The sequence below is a fragment of the Anguilla anguilla genome, chromosome 1 (genome assembly GCF_013347855.1).
Source record: "Anguilla anguilla isolate fAngAng1 chromosome 1, fAngAng1.pri, whole genome shotgun sequence".
Taxonomy (NCBI): Eukaryota; Metazoa; Chordata; class Actinopteri; order Anguilliformes; family Anguillidae; genus Anguilla; species Anguilla anguilla.
The window spans coordinates 111,727-138,621 of NC_049201.1; the positions used below are offsets into that span (position 1 = coordinate 111,727).

At 44.8% G+C, this 26,895-nt stretch overlaps 1 protein-coding gene across 5 annotated transcripts in view; it reads left to right on the top strand.

The window, feature by feature from the left end:
- Positions 1-23,723, top strand: part of epb41l4b (erythrocyte membrane protein band 4.1 like 4B) — a 53,889-nt gene extending 30,166 nt beyond the window's left edge. The window contains exons 12-23 of one of the 5 annotated variants that reach the window (XM_035385061.1): positions 254-363; positions 1,502-1,559; positions 2,739-2,772; positions 2,900-3,003; positions 14,042-14,193; positions 14,744-14,862; positions 15,164-15,277; positions 16,539-16,600; positions 17,457-17,558; positions 17,847-17,970; positions 22,112-22,239; positions 23,117-23,723. In XM_035385061.1, coding sequence (XP_035240952.1) covers positions 254-363; positions 1,502-1,559; positions 2,739-2,772; positions 2,900-3,003; positions 14,042-14,193; positions 14,744-14,862; positions 15,164-15,277; positions 16,539-16,600; positions 17,457-17,558; positions 17,847-17,970; positions 22,112-22,239; positions 23,117-23,186 — 1,177 coding nt within the window. In that variant the 3' untranslated portion in view covers positions 23,187-23,723. Of the gene's footprint in view, positions 1-253; positions 364-1,501; positions 1,560-2,738; positions 2,773-2,899; positions 3,004-14,041; positions 14,194-14,743; positions 14,863-15,163; positions 15,278-16,538; positions 16,601-17,456; positions 17,559-17,846; positions 17,971-20,171; positions 20,960-22,111; positions 22,240-23,116 lie in introns of those variants that run through there. The other 4 variants (XM_035385068.1, XM_035385089.1, XM_035385079.1 and 1 more) reach the window with 4 other exon arrangements.
- Positions 23,724-26,895: the final 3,172 nt, after the last annotated feature.

Sequence of the window (26,895 nt, forward strand, 5' to 3'; positions counted from 1 at the left end):
GGTGGTGGTGGCGGTGATGGTGGTGATGATGATGATGATAATGTTGGTGAGAGTGAAGATGATGATGATGATGGTGGTGGTGATGAGGATGGTGATTATGATGATGATGATGCTGGTGGTGGTGGTGATGATGATGATAATGATAATGTTGGTGAGGATGATGATGATGATGATGCTGGTGGTGCTGGTGATGATGATGATGATGATAATGTTGGTGAGGATGATGATGATGATGATGGATTGTTCTGCACAGTGGAAGAACAGAGTACCAGGCCACGCACGTGAACCGGCTCCGGAGGGCCAGCACGTTTGAGCGGAGGCCAAGTAAACGGTATCCCTCACGAAGGCATTCCCTGGGAAAAGGTGAGCCATGGTCCCGCTCTTACCCTGCTGCTCTTACCCCACTGGGCTGCTCTTACCCTGCTGCTCTTACCCCACTGTGCTGCTCTTACCCCACTGCGCTGCTCTTAACCCACTGCACTGCTCTTACCCCACTGGGCTGCTCTTACCCCGCTGGGTTGCTCTTACCCTGCTGCTCTTACCCCGCTGGGTTGCTCTTACCCTGCTGCTCTTACCCCGCTGTGCTGCTCTTACCCCACTGCGCTGCTCTTAACCCACTGCACTGCTCTTACCCCACTGGGCTGCTCTTACTCTGCTGCTCTTACCCCGCTGGGATGCCCTAACTGTGCTGCTCTTGCCCTGTTGGGCTGCTCTTACCCTGCTGCTCTTACCCCGTTGTGCTGCTCTTATCCCACTGCGCTGCTCTTACCCCGCTGGGCTGCTCTTACCCCACTGTGCTGCTCTTACCCCGCTGGGTTGTTCTTACCCCACTGCTCTTACCTCACTGGGCTGCTCTTACCCTGCTGCTCTTACCCCGCTGGGCTGCTCTTATCCCACTTGCGCTGCTCTTACCCCGCGGTGCTGCTCTTATCCCACTGCGCTGCTCTTACCCCACTGTGCTGCTCTTACCCCGCTGGGTTGTTCTTACCCCACTGCTCTTACCTCACTGGGCTGCTCTTACCCTGCTGCTCTTACCCCACTGGGCTGCTCTTACCCTGCTGCTTACTCACAGGCTTACACACAGTTTACACACAGGCTAATGCACAGGCTTACACAGAGTTCACACACAGGTTAATGCACAGGCTTGCACACAGACTTATACACAGTTTACACACGGCACACTTACATACAACCTTCACACAATTTATCCACAGCACACATACTTGCACACAGCCTACACATATTTAACATGCAACACACTTACCAACTACTCTCAATTCCTGGATTAAATGCACATTATGAATACCTAGTTTTTCAGTTTGTGTAGATTATATTGTCTAAACAGTCTGATATACTGCTGAAAAAAATGCATGCCATATTTCATTGATTGATGTATCTATATCATTCCATCTGAAGGTACCTTTTACAGATTTGACATACAAATGCAAACTTAAATGAAACTTGTCTGACTTTGTCTGACCTTGCTTTCTTTTGAAATTAGTACCTTCCACATTTCCCCTGACTTCAGCTGTAAATCCTGCGAAACCAGCACTTTTAAGGTGGGCCTGTGTGTTATCCCCAAACCCAAAACCCTCATCCCAACCCATTTCATGTTTTCTTGTGTAACTGAATTGCAAAGGTACAAATTTATTACATTAAACTGTTTCTGAAAACTTTGGAAATCATGCTTTAAACTGTTTGACACACCTTGATGCCCTAAATTGTTGTTGTTGTTGTTGTTGTTGTTGTGTTCTTCTTCTTAGGGCTTTAACATATTCATCGGTCAGATTAATAAATTAACATTAATAAATGTTGCTGTTATCCGGGAAAAGGGAAGTGGTGCAAAATCATAAATGTCCGGGGTCTGAAATCTGAATCATGCTGTCTGCTGTTCACAAATGGAGGGATATCAGCCCCTTAAGGGGAATTTATATGGAAATTCTGGTTATAAGCCTGATACAGAGGGAAGTATTACTGCTTAACCCTAACCCTACTGCCTGCAAACAAACAAGCATTTCATAGTTTCTGCCAGGTGTACAAAAATTACTTTGGGAAATCTTTCAAGGACCCAATGGACTCATACTCACTGGTGGCACCTGACCCAGGAAACAAACATCTTTTTACACACACAGCCTGATCTTGCAGCACTGTTTACACACACAGCCTGATCCTGCATCACTGTTTACACACACAGCCTGATCCTGCAGCACTGTTTACACACACAGCCTGATCCTGCATCACTGTTTACACACACAGCCTGATCCTGCAGCACTGTTTACACACACAGCCTGATCCTGCAGCACTGTTTACACACACAGCCTGATCCTGCAGCACTGTTTACACACACAGCCTGATCCTGCAGCACTGTTTACACACACAGCCTGATCCTGCAGCACTGTTTACACACACAGCCTGATCCTGCAGCACTGTTTACACACACAGCCTGATCCTGCAGCACTGTTTACACACACAGTGATAATAACTGTCTACCAATTAAAATTATCACCGTCTACCAATTAAAAAACTGTTGAAAGTCTTGAATGTGCACTTTGACACTGAAAACATGCAACGCTGCCATTTTATTTTCAGCAAAGCCTGTTGTTCAAACCAACGACTCCATTTTATTAATGTGCTGATAGCATTTGCGCACAATGGTGCCAGTAAATGTCTCAACCAACACCACCAATTATTATTATTATTAAGTCCTAGTGCCATGTTTTTCTTTTTTTCCTGAACAGCGCTCAGACTAGTCCTGACCCCGGCCTCTACCCGGTAAGAAAAGCTTCTTTCTCAGATGCATTCTGAGTTGTGAGTTGTGTCTGGTCTGAGTTGTGACTGATGTCGATAGTTCTTGTGATGACCAAGTTTTTAATGAAAATTACTTGTATCCTCTGTGTAGTACAAGCAGAACATCCCAATCACCCACGAGCCATGGCACCCGCCCCACGCCAGCCTTGGACACCCTAAGTACCCTCCTCATCCCGGACACACGCCTCCCCTTAGGTAAGTCTCAGGTGATGTGGACCGGGTTCTTCTCTGCTTCTAATGGAAGAGGTACCAGTAAAAGTACAGCAATGAGTTTACAACCACTCCAGATATAAAACTTGGGTGGAAAATATATGAATCGTTTTCTTAAAAATTTGTTTTCCTCTGAAAACAGCCCTTGCAGCTGGTTGATGTGACAGTGCTTGTAATGTCATGTTTATCTTGATTTTAGAATACCCGTAGGAATTTTGCTGCTTGTCCTCCAGTTCTTTCCGTGGGTGCTGTAATGTGGGTCTGGGTGCTGTAACATGGCTCTGGGTGCTGTAACATGGCTCTGGGTGCTGTAATGTGGCTCTGGGTGCTGTAATGTGGCTCTGCGTGCTGTAATGTGGCTCTGGGTGCTGTAATGTGGGTCTGGGTGCTGTAATGTGGGTCTGGGTGCTGTAATATGGCTCTGGTTGCTGTAATGTGGCTCTGGGTGCTGTAACATGGCTCTGGGTGCTGTAACATGGCTCTGGGTGCTGTAACATGGCTCTGGGTGCTTTAATGTGGCTCTGGGTGCTGTAATATGGCTCTGGGTGCTGTAATGTGGCTCTGGGTGCTGTAATATGGCTCTGGGTGCTGTAATGTGGCTCTGGGTGCTGTAACATGGCTCTGGGTGCTGTAATGTGGCTCTGGGTGCTGTAACATGGCTCTGGGTGCTGTAATGTGGCTCTGGGTGCTGTAATGTGGCTCTGTGTGCTGTAATGTGGCTCTGGGTGCTGTAACATGGCTCTGGGTGCTGTAATGTGGCTCTGGTTGCTGTAATGTGGCCCTGGTTGCTGTAATGTGGCTCTGGGTGCTGTAACATGGCTCTGGGTGCTGTAACATGGCTCTGGGTGCTGTAATGTGGCTCTGGTTGCTGTAATGTGGCCCTGGTTGCTGTAATGTGGCTCTGGGTGCTGTAATGTGGCTCTGGGTGCTGTAATGTGGCTCTGGGTGCTGTAACGTGGCTCTGGGTGCTGTAACGTGGCTCTGGGTGCTGTAACATGGCTCTGGGTGCTGTAACATGGCTCTGGGTGCTGTAACATGGCTCTGGGTGCTGTAACATGGCTCTGGGTGCTGTAATGTGGCTCTGGGTGCTGTAACATGGCTCTGGGTGCTGGTGTCTAATTACAATCAGGTGGCGGGACTTTTCTGCAGTTTTAACTACCCCCTTACTGCCCTCCTACCCACACTCACACACCCCAAAACACACACAACAACCAGCACACACACACACTCACAACAATACATGCACACACACATGCTTTTTAGTGTGCGGGCAGGTGGGTGCAGACAGGTTGCAGCAGACAGGTGTGTGTTGACAGGTGTGTGCGGGATACGTTGTGTGCCTGTCAGAATAGCACAGGGCTGTGTAGTGGAGAGCAGCTACCTCACACTACACCCAAACCCCCCCCCCCACTTCACCCCATACCCACCCCCACTGCTCACTGCCTGCAGATATTCATCCTGATCTCTTCTTTCTGAGAACCTCTTTCAGGCTTCATATGACGTGCCTCTGACTCACCTATGACTTTCTTATGACTCACCTATGACTTACGTTTCATTAGCCTATAACTCATGTATGACTCATCTATGACTTGTGTATGACCTTTCTCCATATAATTCACTTCTTCCTGTTTCTGTTGCTTGGTAACCTACCTGTGTTTAGTGTTCAGACCCTGGCTTGCAGATCTAACGCACCTGTACCTATGGCATGAGCCCCGCCCTGTAGATCTAACACACCTGTTCCTATGGCATGAGCCCTGTAGATCTAACACACCTGTACCTATGGCATGAATCCTGCCCTGTAGTCCTAACACACCTGTACCTATGGCATGAGCCCTGCCCTGTAGTCCTAACACACCTGTACCTATGGTGCAGGTTTCCAGCAGAGAGCCCAGCTCCAGTCAGCAGCTGGGAGCTCAACCCCAGGCCGACTCCAGAGCTGAGCGAAGGGACTCCACTGGTGCCGGTCAGCATTGTTTACGAGGACCGAGTTATGACTGCCCTGTGAGCCGGGCATGAGGGAGTGTGCTGGGGAAATGAGCATTGCCACGCCCACTTTAGGCTCCTCACACTTTAACTATTCAGCATGCGCACCAACCCTCTTCCTGCCCTTCAACTCCCGGGATGAAAGGCCCGTGCCCCAAACTTCCCAACCTCAACCCCCACCAGCCTCCAACTCTTACCAAAATGTTATTTCCCAATCCCAACTCTGAAACCTCACCCCCCAAACTCTGAAACCTCACCCCCCCCCAACTCTGAAACTTCACCCCCCAACTCTGAAACCTCACCCCCCCCCCAACTCTGAAACTTCACCCCCCAACTCTGAAACCTCACCCCCCCCAACTCTGAAACTTCACCCCCCAACTCTGAAACCTCACCCCCCCAACTCTGAAACCTCACCCCCCCAACTCTGAAACCTCACCCACCCCCAACTCTGAAATCTCACCCCCCTAACTCTGAAACCTCACCCACCCCCAACTCTGAAACCTCACCCCCCCCAACTCTGAAACCTCACCCCCCCCAACTCTGAAACTTCACCCCCCAACTCTGAAACCTCACCCCCCCAACTCTGAAACCTCACCCCCCCAACTCTGAAACCTCACCCACCCCCAACTCTGAAACCTCACCCCCCCAACTCTGAAACTTCACCCCCCCAACTCTGAAACCTCAACCCCCAACTCTGAAACCTCACTCTCCCAACTCTGAAACCTCACCCCCCCAACTCTGAAACCTCACCCACCCCAAACTCTGAAACCTCATCCCCCCAACTCTGAAACTTCACCCCCCCAACTCTGAAACCTCAACCCCCAACTCTGAAACTTCACCCCCCCAACTCTGAAACCTCACCCCCTCCCAACTCTGAAACTTTAACCCCCCAACTCTAAAATCTCACCCCCCCCCAAACTCTGAAACTTCACCCCCCCCCAACTCTGAAACCTCACCCACCCACCCCCCAAACTCTGAAACTTCACCCCCCCACCTTGGCAGCATTGGCCCTTCTCCCGTTAAGAGGACGACATTAACACGGACGGATAGGAGACCAGTTCTTAGCAACTTGAATGTCCAAAACTTTATGTACATGTTTGTTTTGTACTTTTCTGTCAGTATTTTTATTGTGATTTTGAAAATGTTCTGTTTTAATTTTATAGAATTTGTTTTGTTTTACACTTGTATTAATTCACATTTATAACTCTAAAAGGCCATGTTTTAGGAGTCAGTATCTGCAGTTTACTTATGATTGTTCTCTCTTATAATTGCATTTAATGTGATTTTTCCATTCATAAGATAAGTGCAGTCAGTGATTATTGGATGTGCTTGTGTTGGACTTGATCACTTTTGCTGAAATTAAATTAACTCCCTTCTCTTTCAGCACATACCATGTCGTTCCATCTTTTTACAATTTAAAACAGAACACTATTTTTTGTGTTTTAAATTTATGGATTCATTTATCTCTTTGAAGAAAGTGTGAAACTTAACGTTAAACTAATGCTATACATCATATGTAAGGTAAATTGTGATTGAGCCATCATATATGGAAATTAAGTTTTTGTGGTAATGTGTTATACAACTGCTAAGGGTTGAGGATGCCGCAGCCTGTATGTAGGACACATGTTATACAGGCTCTGTTGACATTAATCACATGATTGATGAAGATGAGAGAAGAAGGCTCTGTAAAATAAACAATATTGGTTGTGAGTGATATTATCAGAAAAAAATTGTCAAATTATATTAATTTATACTAATACAGTTGCTCAGAAAAAAATTGTTTTACAAATGACGTTTTTCTTTCTTTTTCCAAAAAGATATGTCACAGTTATTCACACCCCTAATCATGCTTCGAGGTGAAATCTAGCAGAAGTAGGAAGCAACTACATACAGTGGTGCAGGTTTGTTTGGGAAGCAAAGATATATGGTACATTTCCAGAAGTATGTGGACACCCCTTCCAATGAGTGGTTTTGGCTATTTGACTAAAATCAAGCATACAGCTATGCAATCTCCATTGACAAACATTGGCAGTAGAAGAGCTCAGCGACTTTCAATGTGGCACTGTCGTAGGATGCTATTATTGTGAAGTGAAAACATCTAGGACAACAGCCCAGCCAAGAAGTGGTAGGCCACACAAGCTCACCGAGCAGGACCGCCAAGAGCTGACGCGTGTAGAGCATAAAAATCATTTGTCCTCAGTTGCAAAACTCACTACAGTTCCAAACTACCTCTGGAATCAACGTCAGCAACAACTGTTCATCAAGAGCTTCATGAAATGAATCTCCATGGCCTAGCAGCTGTGCACAAGCCTAAGATCACCATGTAAAATGCCAAGTATTGGCTGAAGTGGTATAAAGCACACTGCCATTGGACACTCGAGAACTGGAAACATGTTCTCCTGTGTGATGAATCACGCTTCGCTATGTGGCAGTCTGAAGGACGAATATGGGTTTTCCAGAATGCATAGTGCCAACTGTACTGGCCCCAATAGTGCCTAACTGTACTGGCCCCAATAGTGCCTAACTGTACTGGTCCCAATAGTGCCTAACTCTGTTGGCCCCAATAGTGCCTAACTGTACTGGCCCCAATAGTGCATAACTGTACTGGCCCCAATAGTGCCTAACTCAACTGGCCCCAATAGTGCATAACTGTACTGGCCCCAATAGTGCCTAACTCTGTTGGCCCCAATAGTGCCTAACTGTACTGGCCCCAATAGTGCCTAACTCTACTGGCCCCAATAGTGCCTTACTGCACTGGTCCCAATAGTGCCTAAATCTTCTGGCCTCAATAGTGTCTAACTGTACTGGCCCCAATAGTGTCTAACTGTACTGGCCCCAATAGTGCCTAACTGCACTGGCCCCAATAGTGCCTAACTGTACTGGCCCCAATAGTGCCTAACTCTGTTGGCCCCAATAGTGCCTAACTGCACTGGCCCCAATAGTGCCTAACTCTGTTGGCCCCAATAGTGCCTAACTCAACTGCCCCCAATAGTGCCTAACTGTACTGGCCCCAATAGTGTCTAACTGTACTGGCCCCAATAGTGCCTAACTGCACTGGCCCCAATAGTGCCTAACTGCACTGGCCCCAATAGTTCCTAACTCTGTTGGCCCCAATAGTGCCTAACTCAACTGGCCCCAATAGTGCCTAACTGTACTGGCCCCAATAGTTCCTAACTCTTTTGGCCTCAATAGTGCCTAACTCTACTGGCCACAATAGTTCCTAACTACTGGCCCCAATAGTGCCTAACTCTACTGGCCCCAATAGTGCCGACTGTAGTTTGGTGGAGGATAAATAATGGTCTGGGGCTTTTTCATTATTTGTGCTAGGCCCCTTAGTTCCAGTGAAGGGAAATCTTAATTCTACAGCATACAATTACGTTCTAGAATATTTGTGTGCTTACAACTTTGTCGCAACAGTTTGGGGAAGGCCCTTTCCTGTTTCAACATGACAATGCCCTCGTGCAAAAAGCAATGTCCATAAAGGTTTGCTGAGTTTAATGGGGAAGAACTTGACTGGCCTGCACAGAGCCCTGACCTCAACACCATCACACTACTTTGGGATGAATTGGAATGCCGACTGCGAGGCAACAGCAGGACGGAGTGTAGCACAGTGGGTAAGGAACTGGCCTCGTAACTGAAAGGTCGCAGGTTCGATTCCCGGGTAAGGACACTGCCGTTGTACCCTTGAGCAAGGTACTTAACCGGAATTGCTTCAGTATATATCCAGCTGTATAAATGGATACAATGTAAAATGCTATGTAAAAAAAGTTGTGTAAGTCGCTCTGGATAAGAGCGTCTGCTAAATGCCTGTAATGTAATGTAATGTAACATCAGTGCCCGACCTCACTAATGCTCTTGTGGCTAAATGGAATTGAATCCCCACAGCCATGTTCCAAAATCTACTGGAAAGCCTTCCCAGAAGAGTGCAGGCTCTTACAGCAGCAAAGAGGGGGTGTAGCTCAATATTAATCCCCGGAATGAAATTTTCAAGTACATATGGATGTGATGTCCAGGTGTCCACATACTTGAAAATGTAGTGTATGTATATGTTTGCTTCCTGGGGACACAAAGTCTCCAAATCTACCATCGGATGCCAGCTCCATACCAACAGACTTTAGGAGGAGTTACCAGAAAAAGCCTTTATTGGGAGCAATCATTTAAATGAACTAGCAGTGGGTTTGGTGCTGCAAGAAGGATGCTGGTATTAAAAAGGATGTCATGTCATACCTACAGTGAAAGATGATGTTTGGAATTTGATGTTATGGGGTTATTTTACTATAGTCCTGTGGCTCATGTTAAGTTTAAAGGAATTGCAAACTCCTGTAAGTACAAAGATATTCTGGTCAAAGATCTGGTATCGCCCCACCCAGAAAGCTCTAACCTGGCTGCAAATGGATCTTTCAGCAGGATAATGATCCCCAGCAAGAAAAGGTTAACTGTCAACAAAACTACTGCTTTGCAAAGGCCAGCTAAGTTTTCTGAGTTGAACCCAATCAAATATTTGTGGATTGAATGGAAGTGGATGGTGCAGAAGCAGAGATCAGTGAATCTGGAGGAAGATTTCGGAGGAAGTCATTCACAAAGGTCCCTCCCAATACGCTATAAGATGACTGGCCCGTTATCCTTGTGAATGGAGGGGGCACAAAATGCTCAAATATGGGTGTGAATATGTGACACTTTTTTTGGAAATTATACAAGGTGTTATATTGGCTTTTTTGAATCATTATTAAAGTAAAATGGAATTCACAGAGCTTTCGTTGTTTATAGAATATTTTTGTTCATTCTTATCAAAAGAATATTTTGGGAGGGCACTGTTGCAGTGGATGGCACAGTCACCCCACAGCAAGAAGGTCCTGGGTTTTAATCTGGGCTGGGTCATTTCAGTGTTGAGTTTGCATGTTCTTCACGCTGGTTTCCTCCGAATATTTGTTTTCCTTCCAAAGACGTGCCGGTTAGGCTAATTGGAGAGTCGAAATTGCCCATAGGTATGAGTGAATGGTGCGTGTGCCTTGCGATAGATTAGTGACCTGTCCAGGGTGTATTCCTGCCTTTCACCCAATGCATGCTGGGATAGGCTCCGGCCTCCCCGTGACTGCCCAGGAATAAACGGGTTAGAGAATGGATGGATGGGAAAATGAATACATGTGCAAAAGGAAACATTAATCATATGTTAGAAGAGCGCATTGGTGAGAGAGTATGAGAGAGGTGAGAGAGTATGAGATAGGTGAGAGTATGAGAAAGTATGAGAGAGGTGAGAGAGTATGAGAGAGGTGAGAGTATGAGAAAGTATGAGAGGTGAGAGAGTATGAGAGAGGTGAGAGCGTATGAGAGAGGTGAGAGCGGGTGAGAGAGTATGAGAGAGGTGAGAGAGTATGAGAGAGGTGAGAGTATGAGAGAGGTGAGAGTATGAGAAAGTATGAGAGGTGAGAGAGTATGAGAGAGGTGAGAGCGTATGAGAGAGGCGAGAGCGGGTGAGAGAGTATGAGAGAGGTGAGAGTATGAGAGAGGTGAGAGAGTATGAGCTCTCTATGTGTCCGGAATTAAAAAAGGTTTGAGTGAAATCAGAGAAAAAGGGCTACTAGTCCTGATAACTTGGCCATGGTCACAGTCCATCAACAATCAGCAATATACAAATACCAAATAACTCATTATAAACTTAAAGCGTTGTAAAATATAACCTCCTTTGATTTACACTCAGTACTTTATGCAATATATCTCAGCATCCAGCCCTTCTAGTTCCATGCTGTACTGCACTGTAGGCCATGTTGCCCAAGTGAACTGCATGTATTGATTGTCGATCACAACTTTTTTTTATTGTATGTTGCTCATTTAGAGTGATACATCTTCTTTGTGTAACATGGAAAATGGTGTTGGTTTAAATATGGTTATGTAGGTTGCTATAATGGATTAAATATGATGTTTTTACTGTAGTAGTATCTGTGTTTGGATGCCTTTAAAACATATTTCATGAATCTATATTTTTACCATAACTGGCCCCTTTTGAGACTTCTGTTGCTTGGTTGCCACTGGTTTCTGGTGGTGGCATCTTCAGACCTTTTAAATCTGTTGAACTATCACTGATGTGCACTACATACTACACTACATTCCCCCAAAATACCACTGCTGTGTGTTTATACCACTACATACCCCATAATACCACTGCTGTGTGTTTATACCACTACATACCCCCATAATATCACTGCTGTGTGTTTATACCACTACATACCCCCATAATACCACTGCTGTGTGTTTATACCACTACATACCCCATAATACCAGAGCTGTGTGTTTATACCACTACATACCCCATAATACCACTGCTGTGTGTTTATACCACTACATACCCCATAATACCAGAGCTGTGTGTTTATACCACTACATACCCCATAATTCCAGTGCGGTGTGTTTATACCACTACATACCCCATAATTCCAGAGCTGTGTGTTTATACCACTACATACCCCATAATTCCAGTGCGGTGTGTTTATACCACTACATACCCCCATAATACCACTTGGCTGGTGTCCTGCCCTGCCCCCCTATCCACCCACCCAAGGGTAACCCCTAAATATGCCGGGATTAAAATACCAGACTCACACCTATATAAAATAACAACCAGCCCTTGAAGCAGCTGTGTTTGCATTGGCAAGAGGCTGTTTGTTTTCACAGCGTGGAGAGCACAGGGATGCGTGTCTGAATGCGCATCCTTCTCTGTGCCTGTGTGGCTGAGCACTAGCAGAATGAACAGTGCTGACAGGTGAAGCACACAGGTGTGGTGGACTTGAACATAGGAACATTAGAATACTTAATGAGAACTGATTATTCAGAAACAGAATTCTTGATTTCTCTCTCTCTCTCTCTCTCTCTCTCTCACTCTCTCACTGTCCCTCTAACTCCCTCCCTACCTCTCATCCATCAAAAATGATTGTGTGATCACTTGACTGCCCCATATGTTCAACATTCATATGTGCACATTGGTAAGATCACAAAATTTTTTATTGTTTTTATTGACGCCCAGCCCAGGATGATATGGATGGTTTTACAAAATCTGCCAATCTTGGCAGAGGTTACAAAACTAGCCAGAAATGACAAATATTCTGTTTGTGCAGGAAGAAGTTTCATTAGTGCCCGGGCCTGCTTGTGCTACTGTTGGCACCAAAGTTCTCCCTTTTGTGTAATTCATTACACACATTCTCTGCAGCCAATTTCAAATCTACACCAAATTCCTGTTTCCTGCTGACTTCATTTTGAGTCTTTCATGGTTCTCTATCAAATTCATAAAATTCCAAAATTGTCTGAAATTGACTGAAAAAGAAAAGGATTAAAAAATTAAATTGATTTTGAACTGTTGTTAAACCCTCATCTTTTTTTTTTTTTTTAGTGAAGTTATTTCTCAATTCTTAAACTCCGGATAAGCCCCAAAACAAAGAAAGTGTTTAATAACCTGATGCAAATTCACAGAATTATGAAAAGAGAGCAAGATTCACGACATTGAAAAGTGACAATTCTGCTGTCCAGCTGTTGGCCAGTGACAGCCAGACTTGCGTGATTTCATCCAGCATTTAGAACGCGGCTGAGTTCTCCACCGGAAAATTGAACAAATCATTAATCCTACAGATTCTTACCACCAGATGGCGCCAAAGGAATAAAAGCTTCTCCAGTGTGAATTTAAAGGACAAATCACATTATTTTTTATTAGTGGACATGTACGTTAAAATGTCCAACACAGCCAGTCAAATTGTGGAAGAGAAATTTGATTAAAAAACATTAAATTTAATCTGTATAGTACTCTGTTCTCAGTTTTGATGTTATTTTTAAATCTGATTTCCAACTTGATCCAAGATCACTGCTTAAATTGTGATATCTTGCCGCAGAATGACTGGATTTTACAGAGCTAATGAGCACAGAGCTAATGCATTGCGGCAGAATGACTGGGTTTTACAGAGCTAATGCAGCACATTGCTGCAGAATGACTGCGTTTTACAGAGCTAATGCAGCACATTGCTGCAGAATGACTGTGTTTTACAGAACTAATGCAGCACATTGCTGCAGAATGACTGGGTTTTACAGAGCTAATGCAGCATATTGCTGCAGAATGACTGCGTTTTATTGAGCTAATGCAGCACAGAGCTGCAGAATGACTGCGTTTTATTGAGCTAATGCAGCACAGAGCTAATGCAGCATATTGCTGCAGAATGACTGGGTTTTACAGAGCTAATGCAGCATATTGCTGCAGAATGACTGCGTTTCATTGAGCTAATGCAGCACAGAGCTAATGCAGCATATTGTTGCAGAATGACTGCGTTTTATTGAGCTAATGCAGCACAGAGCTAATGCAGCATATTGCTACAGAATGACTGCGTTTTATTGAGCTAATGCAGCACATTGCTGCAGAATGACTGCGTTTTATTGAGCTAATGCAGCACATTGCTGCAGAATGACTGCGTTTTATTGAGCTAATGCAGCACAGAGCTAATGCAGCATATTGCTGCAGAATGACTGCGTTTTATTGAGCTAATGCAGCACACAGCTGCAGAATGACTGCGTTTTATTGAGCTAATACAGCACATTGCTGCAGAATGACTGCGTTTTATTGAGCTAATGCAGCACAGAGCTAATGCAGCATATTGCTGCAGAATGACTGCGTTTTATTGAGCTAATGCAGCACAGAGCTGCAGAATGACTGCGTTTTATTGAGCTAATGCAGCACAGAGCTAATGCAGCATATTGCTGCAGAATGACTGGGTTTTATTGAGCTAATGCAGCACAGAGCTGCAGAATGACTGCATTTTATTGAGCTAATGCAGCACAGAGCTAATGCAGCATATTGCTGCAGAATGACTGGGTTTTATTGAGCTAATGCAGCACAGAGCTGCAGAATGACTGCATTTTATTGAGCTAATGCAGCACAGAGCTAATGCAGCATATTGCTGCAGAATGACTGGGTTTTATTGAGCTAATGCAGCACAGAGCTGCAGAATGACTGCATTTTATTGAGCTAATGCAGCACAGAGCTAATGCAGCACGTCACTCTTTGCAGCTGCCCATTAAGCACAGGAGCTGTGCAGCTGCAGCAGTTCAGTCTGGAGGAGAACGAGGTCGTGCCCTTCTCTGGGAAGGCCGGCCGGCGATGCCTTCATCACCACAGCGGGTATGACTGCCCAGACCCGTGCAGTCTGCAGAACTCGCACAGTGAGTATGGCTTTACCCAGATGTGCGTGTGGGCGTCTAAGCCTATTGCTTTCCTCGAAAGAGAAACAACATTTTTTCCAAGAGAGAAAACATTAGGTGACCCAAAATATCAATTAATTTTTTGAATTGTTAAGCTTGATCTATGTGAATATGCAATCATTAACATCCCTAATTTGTTCATTGCTACATTGTGATGGCTTGTGAATTGGCAAATTATGATTAATCATAACCACCTCCATGATCAACAGGGCTTCAGCCGAACAGACCATTCAAACGAGAACTATTAATTAAAATAATGGAACCGTTGCTACTTTGTTAATAAATTCTAAATTCACATTGTGTCAGACAGCCGTAAAGTGCCCTTGTGCATGATGGAGAGAACAGAAACGGGTAATCATACCATGGGGACCTGCCTTAGAGCTGGTCTGGCCTGTTTCAGAGCTAAGAGCTGGTCTGGCCTGTTCAGAGCTAAGAGCTGGTCTGGCCTGTTTCAGAGCTAAGACCTGTTCTGGCCTGTTTCAGAGCTAAGAGCTGTTCTGGCCTGTTTCAGAGCTAAGAGCTGTGACTGCCTACCAGCCAGAGGAGCCAGACAGGTTTGGGAAACAGGAGCTGGAATCCAACAGAATGGCTGTGCCCTGGCCCTCCCTGCACATCAACATGGACACCAGAGTGAGTGTCCTGCAGAATCACTCAACCACAACCACATGACCACATGACCACAACCACACAGTCACACAACCACACACAATCACAGACAATCATGGAACCACAACCACACACAACTAGATAACTATATATTCACTGACACGTTATCTTTTTGCTTTTCTGGTTACTTCAATGCAGCCATGTTTCTTTGCTGATAGAGTGTTTTCCATCTGTCTGCTAATGTTGAAAATGCTGAGTATGGGAAAGGTGTTGGGGATGGAAAGGCAGCAGTGCATGCTGGGTAAAGGCCATTCTTCTTTTCCAGACGGAGGAGAAGCCGCTGAGTGAGAAGGGCCTGCGGTCTCCGGTCTGCCCTGCCGGCCGGCCAGACCATCTCAAATGCAACATCCTGAAGGCCCAGATGGACGCCGCCTTTCGGGTGCGTTTCCTGGCCCTGTTTCCCTGTCCTGTTTCCTGGCCCTGTTTCCCTGTCCTGTTTCCTGGTCCTGTTTCCCTGTCTTGTTTCCTGGCCCTGTTTCCCTGCTTCCTGGCCCTGTTTCCTGGCCCTGATACTTGGTCCTGCTTCCTGGCCCTGCTTCCCTGTTTCCTGGCCCTATTTCCCTGTTTCCTGGTCCTGTTTCCTGGTCCTGCTTCCTGGTCCTGTTTCCTGGCCCTGCTTCCTGGCCTGTTTCCTGGCCCTGCTTTCTGGCCCTGTTTCCTGGCCCTGTTTCCCTGCTTCCTGGTCCTGTTTCCTGGCCCTGCTTCCTGGCCTGTTTCCTGGCCCTGCTCTCTGGCCCTGTTTCCTGGCCCTGTTTCCCTGTTTCCTGGCCCTGTTTCCTGGTCCTGCTTCCTGGTCCTGTTTCCTGGCCCTGCTTCCTGGCCTGTTTCCTGGCCCTGCTTTCTGGCCCTGTTTCCCTGCTTCCTGGCCCTGTTTCCTGGCCCTGTTTCCCTGTTTCCTGGCCCTGTTTCCCTGTTTCCTGATCCTGTTTCAGCCTGTAGTGGAAGAGCTACTGAAGTTTCTTTCAGTTTTCATTAGATTCTAAATTAAGGATTAGTTTTGTTTTTCAACATGCACCATTTTGATCTCATTGTGGCTGTGTCTTTTTCTAGTTGAATGGAAATATGGAAAATACAGCTGTTTAAAATACATATAATTGTGAATTTGAATTTAACTTCCTATACAGAATTTAAAGATAATTATTACCAATGTCATAACACCTCATTTAATTTGATGCTTGGTGAAAAATTATTGGTGTGGTTGAGTGCTTTAACATTATCTGAATATATTTTAGGGGATTAGTGCTAGGGTTAGTATGCACTATCTGAATGCATTTTCGGGGATTAATGTTCAGGTTAGCTTGCGCTGTCTGAATGGATTTTAGGGGATTAGTGTTAGGGTTAGCGTGCATTGTCTGAATGGATTTTAGGGGATTAGTGTTAGGGTTAGCCTGCACTGTCTGAATGTATTTTAGGGGATCAGTGTTAGGGTTAGCGTGCACTATCTAAATGGATTTTAGTGGTTTAGTGTTAGGGTTAGCTTGCACTGTCTGAATGGATTTTAGGGGATTAGTGTTAGGGTTAGCCTGTACTGTCTGAACGGATTTTAGGGGATTAGTTTTAGGGTTAGCTTGCCCTGTCTGAATGGATTTTTGGGGCTTATGAAACAAGCTGTTTGTCCAGCTTCTCCCTTCTGTCCTCAGGGGAGGAAGGAAGAGGCTTTGGACTTCCGGCACTCTTCAAGCAGCCAGGAGCACAATGGCAGGTTAGTACACTTAGGACTGTACGCTACAACCAAATGTGCATTCCTAGGCCCACTACAGTGGGGTATTTGGGTTTATTTGACCAGAGGGAAGATTGTCCCCTACTAGACCACCAACAGCACTTGCAGCAGCAGCTTAGCTTTCCCCGAAGGTCTCCCAACCAAGTACTAACCAAGCCCATGCGTGCTTAGCATTCAGCAGGGGCAGGAGCAGGGATAGGGGCAGAGGCAGGAGCAGGAGCACGGACAGGAGCACGGGCAGGGGCAGGGGCGCAGGCAGGGGCACGGATAGGGGCAGAGGCAGGGGCAAAGGCAGGAGCAGGAGCAAGGATAGGGGCAAGAGCAGGGGCACAGGCAGGAGCAGGGATAGGGGCAAGAGCAGAGGCAGGGGTAAGAGCAGGGGCACAGGCAGGGGCAGGAGCAGGGATGGGGCAAGAGCAGGGGCAGGGGTAGGAGCAGGAGCAGGGATAGGGGAAAGAGCAGGGGCAGGGGTAGGAGCAGGTGCAGGGGCAGGAGCAGGGATAGGGGCAAGGACAGGGGCAGGGGTAGGAGCAGGGGCATGGGCAGGGACACAGGCAGGGGCAGGAGCAGGGGCAGGGGTAGGAGCAGGAGCAGGGGCAGGAGCACGGATAGGGGTAGGAGCACAGGCAGGGGCAGGAGCAGGGATAGGGGCAGGGGCAGGGGCAGGGCAGGAGCACGGGTTAGGTTTAGGGTACATGGTGGCATAGTTGCTGGCACTACTATGACAGCTCCCGTTGTCTGGAGGTCTATAGCCCTTATTTTAAGAGCAGGTGTGTACTCCAGTGTGGTTAATGTGCAGTGAGTGTTAAATGTGCCTGTTTTCCATCTCTTCATCCAGGTTTCCTTCTTCGTCCCAGGATTCAGTTTCTTCCAGTTTGACGACAGAGAGGCCATCTGTCAGACCAGACCGTAGAAAAAGACTGGTCAGGCAATTCAGTTTGTGAGTTATAGCCAACTGCATTTTATTTTTGACCAAAAATACGGCTTAAAATTATGCGTAGTGGCACTCATGTGATGAGTTGCTGACACAGGTCCCCCTGCTGCTAATGCGGTGTACTCTGATGAGGTTTGTTCTCCAGGCTCTTTCATTTCCTTACTTGTATGAGCGAGTTTCATGTGTGCAAATCCTAATTAGTGAATGTAAGTGTTTTATATTTATAGATCCTTGTTTCTTGTATGAGTGAGTTTCATGTGCATGAATATAATCTTTGTCGAATTTTATTTGCAGTAACCATAGTGATGAAGATGATCTCCCTGAAGCACTTGCAGCCATATCGTCCCAAAGCAGTACTGGCCGGACCACCTCTGAGAGCTCCTTAGACAAGCAGATCCAGCCACCCATATACCCCAAGGTAATATACCCTAATATACCCCTATATACCCCAAGGTAATATATCCTAACATACCCCTATATACCCCAAGGTAATATATCCTAATATATTTCCTATAACCCAAGGTAATCTATCTCATATCACAAGGTAATATTGCCAAATATATGTCATATATCCTAAGGTAATATGCCCTACTATGTCTCGTATACCCAAAGCTAACATACCCAAATTTACCTCATATATCCCAAGTCAATATACCCTAATATACCTGATATAGCCCAAGCTAATTTACCCAAATTTACCTCATATACCCCTGGGTAATATACCATAATATACTTCATATAACCCAAGGTAATATATCCTAATATACATCATATAGCCCAAGCTAATTTACCCAAATTTACCCCATATACCCCTAGGTAATATTTTGTAATATACTACATATAACCCAAGGTAATATACCCTAATATACATCACGTATCCAAAGGTGATATTCTCCAATACAGCTCATGTAACCCAAGTTAATTTACTCTTATATCCAAGGTGATATGGTTCACTATCCCTCACGTAGCCAAGGGACTCCTCTAAAGGGTTTATAAAAGGAGTAACATGGTGGTGGAATGTGACACTTGCCAGTTGTCTTTAGGCAACAACAAAACAAATGTGCATTTTTTTTTATTATTCAGTCATTTAAATGTATTTTAAAACGTATGTTTCTAAGCCTAAATTTCCCACTATAAAAGTTCCCCCGAACTGTCTGGGCGTGGTTATGAGAACTGTCCGTTAGCTACGATTGACAGACAGTTCCCCGTTACCATAGCTACCTCCATGATACGCACTCATCTTGGGAGTCTGAATTTTCACAAGCCAGCTAACTATCAAGTATCGATAGCTAAGGACGTTGACTTATATCCAATAATACTTTTTGCTAGCTAGCTAGCCATGTTAAGATGAAGCCACAACTATAAGTTCCTTTTGAAAACAAAATAGCTAGCTAACGTTATCGATGACATTACATTATGAAAGCAAACTACATAGCTAGCTAACGTTAGCTAGCTAGCTATAAATGAATATAACCAACCAGAGATAGTCTAATAGTCCTCAAAAGGCACTCTAATAAGTGAACCTAACGTTAGTCAAATATTTGCATTGTCTTGTAAGCCAGCTGCACATACTATGGGTCACGAGTTATACATGGGTCCCCAAATATGATTTAGAATGAGCTATCACAGCAATCCGACTGACAGTAGGGAGGGCAAAACGGAGCTTTAGAATGTCACCAGCAGTGTATGCGCGTGAGCTCGACAATACATTTCTCACAGAAAAGGTAGTTTGTCGCCTTTTTTAGTTCATTACAGTGGTGATAGAAGTGACAATAATTGAGTGGTGCTGTGCTGTTAGCCTTTACTGATCACCGTACAAGGTTAATGTGAAGTAGCTAGCACTATCGGACAGCACTAACCCATAAAAATGAACTTGATACTTGCTCAATCGAACGGTAAATCTGGAAAACATTTGATTATATTCAGCGGCACCGAAATTTTCTTTCACACCCTCAATAAACAGCAAAAGTCCCAGTAGAAGATTGAATTAAACCTTTTAAAGTTATATGTTTTCTGAAACGTTATCGATTCCGCTTGGTCACGGTGAGTGAAACTAGGCGATCTGAGCGTATAGTTTCTATGTAAACTACGTCAGAAGGATTCAGCCTTGTTGTTTGCTACCTAAACTTCACAGCACACTTGTAGCAGGGCGGTGTGTCCGGTCGGATTTCTTTATGGGGCGTGGAAAGGGGAGTAGTTACTGTACTTGTGACGCACTAAGTCGGTAACATTCTCAACCGGCTGAAAATCAGACAATAAATTTAAAATGCATATTTCTCCAAAAATAAAGAACGGACATATTTAATACTTTAATCATCGCGTTTCTTCAATGCCTCTTGTGCAAATAGCACATAAAACCGAGAAAGTGTGAAAACCACCATGTTAGAAGGTTATGCTTGTTGGATAAGAGAATCTGTTCAGATAACGCACTCTAAGTAATGGAAGGGCTGAAAATGGTTGGACTGCATGAGAAACAGAACTCATTGCCTACCTCATAAGCCTTGCCCAAACCCTCCCCATCAGTCAGTCCTTCACAGGACTGTTTCTGGAGTGTGTGTTGTCTGAAAAATGGATCAAAGACAGCCCCTGACTTCACCAGAGTTTTTGCTGTCTTGTCAGGCGAAGAAATGTGATTCTGGGCATCACATGACAGAACTGTCTGACTGCACGGACAGTAAGGACCTTCTCCTTCCCTTTTCTAAGACAGTTTTCATAAAATAAGTCACCACTCTTTAGCAATGGGCACACAGCTGTGTGGTATCACACAGGATCCTAAAATACAGACATTGTGTGTACATAAATCTTAACACAATAACGGGTTTTAGGATTGTGTGTTAACAATTCATATTGTTGTAGCTACAAGTGCTGTATTTAGTACGTAAGGTTTCTGTATACAGTACAGTCTCCATTTCTGCTCTTACAGAGTAGCTTGAGCTTTGCTTGAGTGCCTGTGCTTTTTACAGCCCTCAGATAATCTCTGTTAGAGCGCAACAGACACCAAACATTTTACTGTGTGCTTTGCCATCTCCTTTTTAACTGAATTTATTTATTTATTTATTTATTTATTTATTGTAATTTGGTAATGTACAGCATCCAAGCCGGATATTAATTTGTCACCTGTAGCTATCTGGCTTGCAGTTTGATTAGCCATATTTTGGGTGACTAATGTGTGAATAAATCATAGCTTGTTATTGTAGTGATATTAAATTGTAGCTGAATTTATTAAATGAATAAATTCATCCTGCAAATCAGTATGGAGTCTTTCACTTTAGAAATAGTTAATGTTTATGGTTAATAATAGTATTTATCAAGTATTTTAACCATGTTAATTTCAGTATCTTCTCCTCCTTTGGTGTGTCATTCCTTTAATATTATTCTGCATAAATAAACATTTAAATAAATATTCTTCTTTTTGGCCCTTTTTGTTGTCAGGGTGTTGGGTTTAATTTTTAACATTCAACCATAATTGTTAAACTCCACTCTGAATGTGGAGCATAAGAGAGACTACTTAAGAAACCAAACAAATGATGGTGTGAGGTATGAGAAGTCTTGATCCTCGTTAATACGGCTGTAAGTGCTGTATTAGCTAACTCCAGGACACCCTGCTCTGCATTTCACACACTACTGCCCCTGAAAACTGCTGGGCCCTGAACCCCCTGCTACCCCTGAACCCCACTACTGCCCCTGAACCACACTGCTGCCCCTGAACCCTGCTCTGCCTCTCACACACTACTGCCCCTGAACCACACTGCCACCCCAGAACCCTGCTCTGCCCCTGAACCCCCTGCTACGCCTGAACCCCACTACTGCCCCTGAACCCTGCTCTGCCTTTCACACGCTGCTGCCCCTGAACCCTGCTCTGCCTTTCACACACTGCTGCCCCTGACTCTGTGCACACAGAACACACACCTCTTTCTTTCAGTGACTTCTGTCAAAAACGTGTTACTGGGATCATAAGGGCCAGTCATTTATCATAATGATGATGATGATGATGATAATTCAGAATTCAGTTTCCAGCAGCAGTCTGTTCCTCCTGTGTCAGGTAATCACATTCCACATTCCCATTCTCGTGTTTTTCTTCAGACATGACTGCCTTGTGGGATTAAATCCTGGTCTATTCAGCTGGGTCAGACTCCAACCCAAAGATCTTATTCCTGTATAATACCACTACTGCCGATAAGCATCCATTAGATGTGTGTCTGCCGTTTCCTTATACTGAATCAGTGGGCTTGCCCTGCGGAAGAAATTAGCATGGTGCTAACATCGCAAGACTGGACTTAAACTGCAACAACTGCAGTACCACGATGATTCCAATTTCTGAAACCTGTTACCAACCACAGCAATTTCTGCTACCGTTGCACCTGAAAACAGTAGACTGGGAGACTACTGCTAAATGAGGGAAACTCCGCTCGCCACACGGTGCTGAACTGCCCAGCTCAGGACGGGCATAATGGAGCCAGGCCGGAGCACAGGCTGGTGCTTCACTGTTATAATGCAGACACATTCGTAGCCATTCTTGGTGAGTGTACTGACCGACTTGCCCTGGATTGTGTTTTTAGGCTGACCTTCCCATGTTAGAGGTAGAAGTGAAGTGCTGTGACCACACCCTGTCTCCGTCTAAACCCCCCACTTTCTCTCAGCCACCTGCACCCCCACTGCTGTCCTGCCAAACACCTCTCAAAAACAGGTAAACATTCTCCAGCCTGTGATCACATTCTTCTCTCTGTTGTCTTGGCCCAATGCTTTGTTTCATTTGTAAAATGGTGAATATTATTTATTTATTATAAATAAGTTATTTTAAACTAGCAGTTATTTGAATTGTATGGTAAGCAAACTGTGCCTCCACTGCTTCGATGTACTGTATGGTCCAAATAAATGTATATTGAATGGACAAGCAGACCTGAGTTCAACAGCATGCCTGAAATTAGTGTAAGTTAGGAATCCCAACCTTGTGTTTAGCGCTTCGCTGTAATGGCCCCAGTCAGTTAGGAGCTTGGGAACAGTCTCAGTGTTAACACTCTCTAGTCTGTAGGTTAATCAGAGCACTAATTTAGTTAGGAAAATGGCAAGCATTGTTGGGCTGAACGGCCCGTTCTCATCATGTTATGTAATGTTATGCATTAACATCCACAACACAGGGTCCCCATTATTGCACAGGAATATTTGGTTTTCTGTTTGGTCAGATAGTTAGTCCTGAAGATCAAGAAACTTGTCTGAGAGGCGCTATGTCTGCTAGCAGTGACTGTAGATTAATTCAACCTGAAAGACATCCCTGACCATACTTCTGAAATGTTCGACAGCATAGATCAATTTTCCTGTGGCTGTGTGTGTTATTGCAGAGTCAGATTTACCATGTCCACAGTGCACAGTGCAACCCACTCTGGACTGGACCTAACTCTGATCTCAGACCAGAAAAATCATTAGCAAACCCTCCCTCTCACTGCTAGCTCTCCTGCCAGCCAACCAAATCTAACAGAAGAGCTAGTTTTCAGCTCCTTTGTATTGTATTGAAAGGATGTGTGCATGGAGGTGTGAAGGCGTTTCGTGCGGGCTGTGTGCTGCAGTGCTGAGGCTCGGGGGCTGGACCAGGACAGGGAGAAGCTGATGAGAAGACTCCTGATGACTGAGCTGTGACATGGAGCACCTGCAGGAGAGCAGCTGGGCTCAGTGTGCCTTCCGCATGCCCGTGGATGCTGGGCGCTGCCCACACACTCACCGCTTCGTGACCGCACCATAACAAAGACACTTTTGATAGTCACAACGTACATCTTAGGATTTTGACAAGTTATATAATGTTGCCCTAAATCTCTAATGACAAATTTAAACATTTCAGAATTCCATACAATTCCATATTTGCAGAAGGCCTCAATGTGAATGAAAGTATTGTCCGTCTTTCAAAATTTCCATTAAGAAATGTTAAATTACTTTCAACATGGTAAAAACGCATATTGATCATCTCTGCTTGGATGGTTGGAGTCATAGGGTCTGTTTTTTGTGTCAGATCCACACAGACACGCTGATGCTTACAGCGGGCTGTATTTGTACCACTTGAGTGATTTAGTAACTGTTTTAATAAAATTAAATCCAATATTCGAACTACCCATACTTAAGAAATATTGTAAACATTCTCTTGTTCAGAATTCAGAAATAAACTCATGAATGTAACTGTTGGACAATGTTAATCAGGCTGATTTGTGTGACTCATTCGGTCATCCAGCAGTGCAGTCAGATTATTGCTTTGCAGTGCCGCTATTTGATTTATATTCAGACATGATTGATTTACATTTGCTAAATTTAAACCAGCTACGTGAGCACTGCACTGCATCGACTCTGAGTGCCATGCAGCTATGACAGGTAAACCCTTGTAGGATCTACGACAAACCGCTCGTGTTCTTTAACTGAGTATGCAGAGAGTGCCTGAGATACAGCAAAACCTGGTCTATATGCTACAGCTTGGAAAACAGCAAGGTCTATGGACACTCTTCTAGAAAGACAGAATAGACTATACTGCTGGAAAAAAACGAATGAAAGAATCCATTTACTTCAGAAAGCCAGTTTTAACTGCAATTGAAGACTTGCTAGATGCCAGAGAGGAGCCAGGAGATGGGAAGTGCTACTGCCGTGGCGTATGGAGACCATCCAGTCTTGTAGTGGAAACCCAATGGTGTCAACTATGCTACAAGGTACCAGGTCTTGGTAAGTATTGGCTGCATTGGTAAGTGTCAACCTCAACTTAACAAAGCACATTACCAAGTAACCTAACCCTGCACTGCCGTTATTACTGAAAGCAGACTTACCTGGGGATCAAACCTGCAACCTTCAGGTTACCAGCCCAGGGTGTATTCCTGCCTCTTGCCCTATGCACGTTGGGATAGGCTCCAGCACCCCCCACGACCCAGGATAAGCGGGTATAGATAACGGATAGATGGAATATCAGGCATACATACCAACTATCGTCCTTGGCACCTTGACTCATTATTGCTTTCTGACTAAAGTTTCAGTGTGAGATTATTTAAGAAACAAATATATCTTTTTGCTTTCACAAGTTTTATTCAAAGTTATATACTTCAGAACCTCTGATGGACTCCTTGTTTGAGTCCTTTTTTTTTTTTTTAGAAATTCAGATGTTACCTCAATCGATAGTGAGACTGCTGCAGGGTCAATTTCTATAGGGGAGTTTATGGATGGAGCTGGGTCTATGCAAAGTGGACAATCCTTGGGTTCCTTATGAGTTTCCAAGTGGTTATCTTCAACAAATTTGCCAGTCAACTTGCCCCATCTTCTGTATTTGAAGAATCCTGTACCTCTGGTTCTTTACTCCCAACCATGCAACAGGCAGTCATATCCCTTATTTTTAAATAAGACAATAATCCCCTGGAATGTAACTCATTGCTCCCCATCTCCCTTTTAAATGTAGACAGTAAAGTACCTGCCAAGAAGCTAGTCTGCCATCTGGGGACAGTTCTGCCTTCTGTTACATCTGATGATCCCACTGGCTTTATTAAAAAATGTAATTATGCTTTTTAATATACAACATTCTACGCAACATACTTTATAGTCCCAATCCACCTGATATCCCAGAATAAATGATATCACTTGATGCTAACAGAGCTGTTGGTCAGGTGGAGTGGGACTTCTCTGTACTCTCAATCAATTTGGATTTGGCCCAAAACTTATATGCTGGATGAGAGTTCTGTTGTGTTTTCCACTGATGGCTGTTGAACAAACAGCAGTCTTTCCCCTTACTTTCTGCTTCACCATGACCCCAGTTGCCTTCTATTGTCTGTAGCTATCAACCCATTAGCTATTTCTTTGCAGGGTGGGGCCGCCATCAAAGGAACACAAAGCTTCCCTTTATGCTGATGTAATTTATCTGGAGGGAGGGGAGATACATCAGTGTGATTATACAACTGTGTACATAGTGGGTTCTGTTTGTATTTTTCTAAAATGCAAATAAAAATCTGAACAAACAAACAAAAAAAAAAAGAGCAGGCCAACATGTTTACATTTATGGTCACAACACCTCCCCCCAGGGCTGTGTTCTCAGCCCACTGCTCTTCACACTGATGACCCATGACTCTTTACCTCCAATCACATTATCATGTGTGCTGATGGAACAGTGGTGGGCTTTATCACCGACAGTAAGTCAGCAAACAGAGAGGTGGCAGAGCAGCTAGCAGCCTGGAGTGCTGAATGTAAGTCAGAGACCTTAATCTTTCCTCCGGATGTTTAACCGGACCTTTGATTACAGTTTTACACAGGGCGATCCTTGCCCTCTACTATAACCTTAGTTCACAATGCTCTGTTATTTGGTTAATCATTCTGACCATATTTGTTAAAAGTCTCTCCTGCGTTTAAGTATGGAACGCGAGACATTCTGTCGGACTCCATGACTTTGAATTTGGTTTGTTTTTTCCACAGTCGGAATTGCACATTTATTTCCTGTGCACATTAATTTAATAATGTCTCCTGTTCTACCCCCTACTGCCCTTACTGTAAGCTTATATAATAAACCATCATGTCATTGAATCAAAAGCTTTTTGGAAATGGAAATTAAGCAGGCTAATACTTTTTTGTTGCTTTGGTATACATGCTCATCTATTAGGGCATGTAGGGTGTAAATATCTTTCTTTTATTAACCTAAGAGCTTTTTTTATTCGTCATGATAAGAGTAAGAGATTATGCCTGTTTATTCAGAAGAAAGGTAAGCTTCAATAATGATTCAAAAGCCACCAGGGGCTTTTCTCCTCATTACATTACAGATGTTTAAAGCATAGTCAATCTATTTATACAGCTGGATATTTTACTGAAGAAAATCAGGTTAAGCACGGGTACAATGGAGTCAACAACAGTCCAGCGGGACAGCAGTACAACTTACCTGGGGATCAAACCTGCAACCTTGAGGTTACCAGCCCAGTTCCCGACCCTTTACACCACACCACCACCTCTTGAACCTGCGATATAACTGCCCTGAGTGCCCCCCCTGGTGGGAGGCCAGTGGGCCAGTGTAGGAGGGGAGGTGAGTGAGCCAGTGTTGGAGGGGAGGTGAGTGGGTCAGTGTTGGAGGGGAGGTGAGTGGGTCAGTGTTGGAGGGGAGGTGAGTGGGTCAGTGTTGGAGGGGAGGTGAGTGGGCCAGTGTTGGAGGGGAGGTGAGTGGGTCAGTGTTGGAGGGGAGGTGAGTGGGTCAGTGTTGGAGGGGAGGTGAGTGGGTCAATGTTGGAGGGGAGATGAGTGGGCCAGTTTAGGAGGGGAGGTGAGTGGGTCAGTGTTGGAGGGGAGGTGAGTGGGTCAGTGTTGGAGGGGAGGTGAGTGGGCCAGTGTTGGAGGGGAGGTGAGTGGGTCA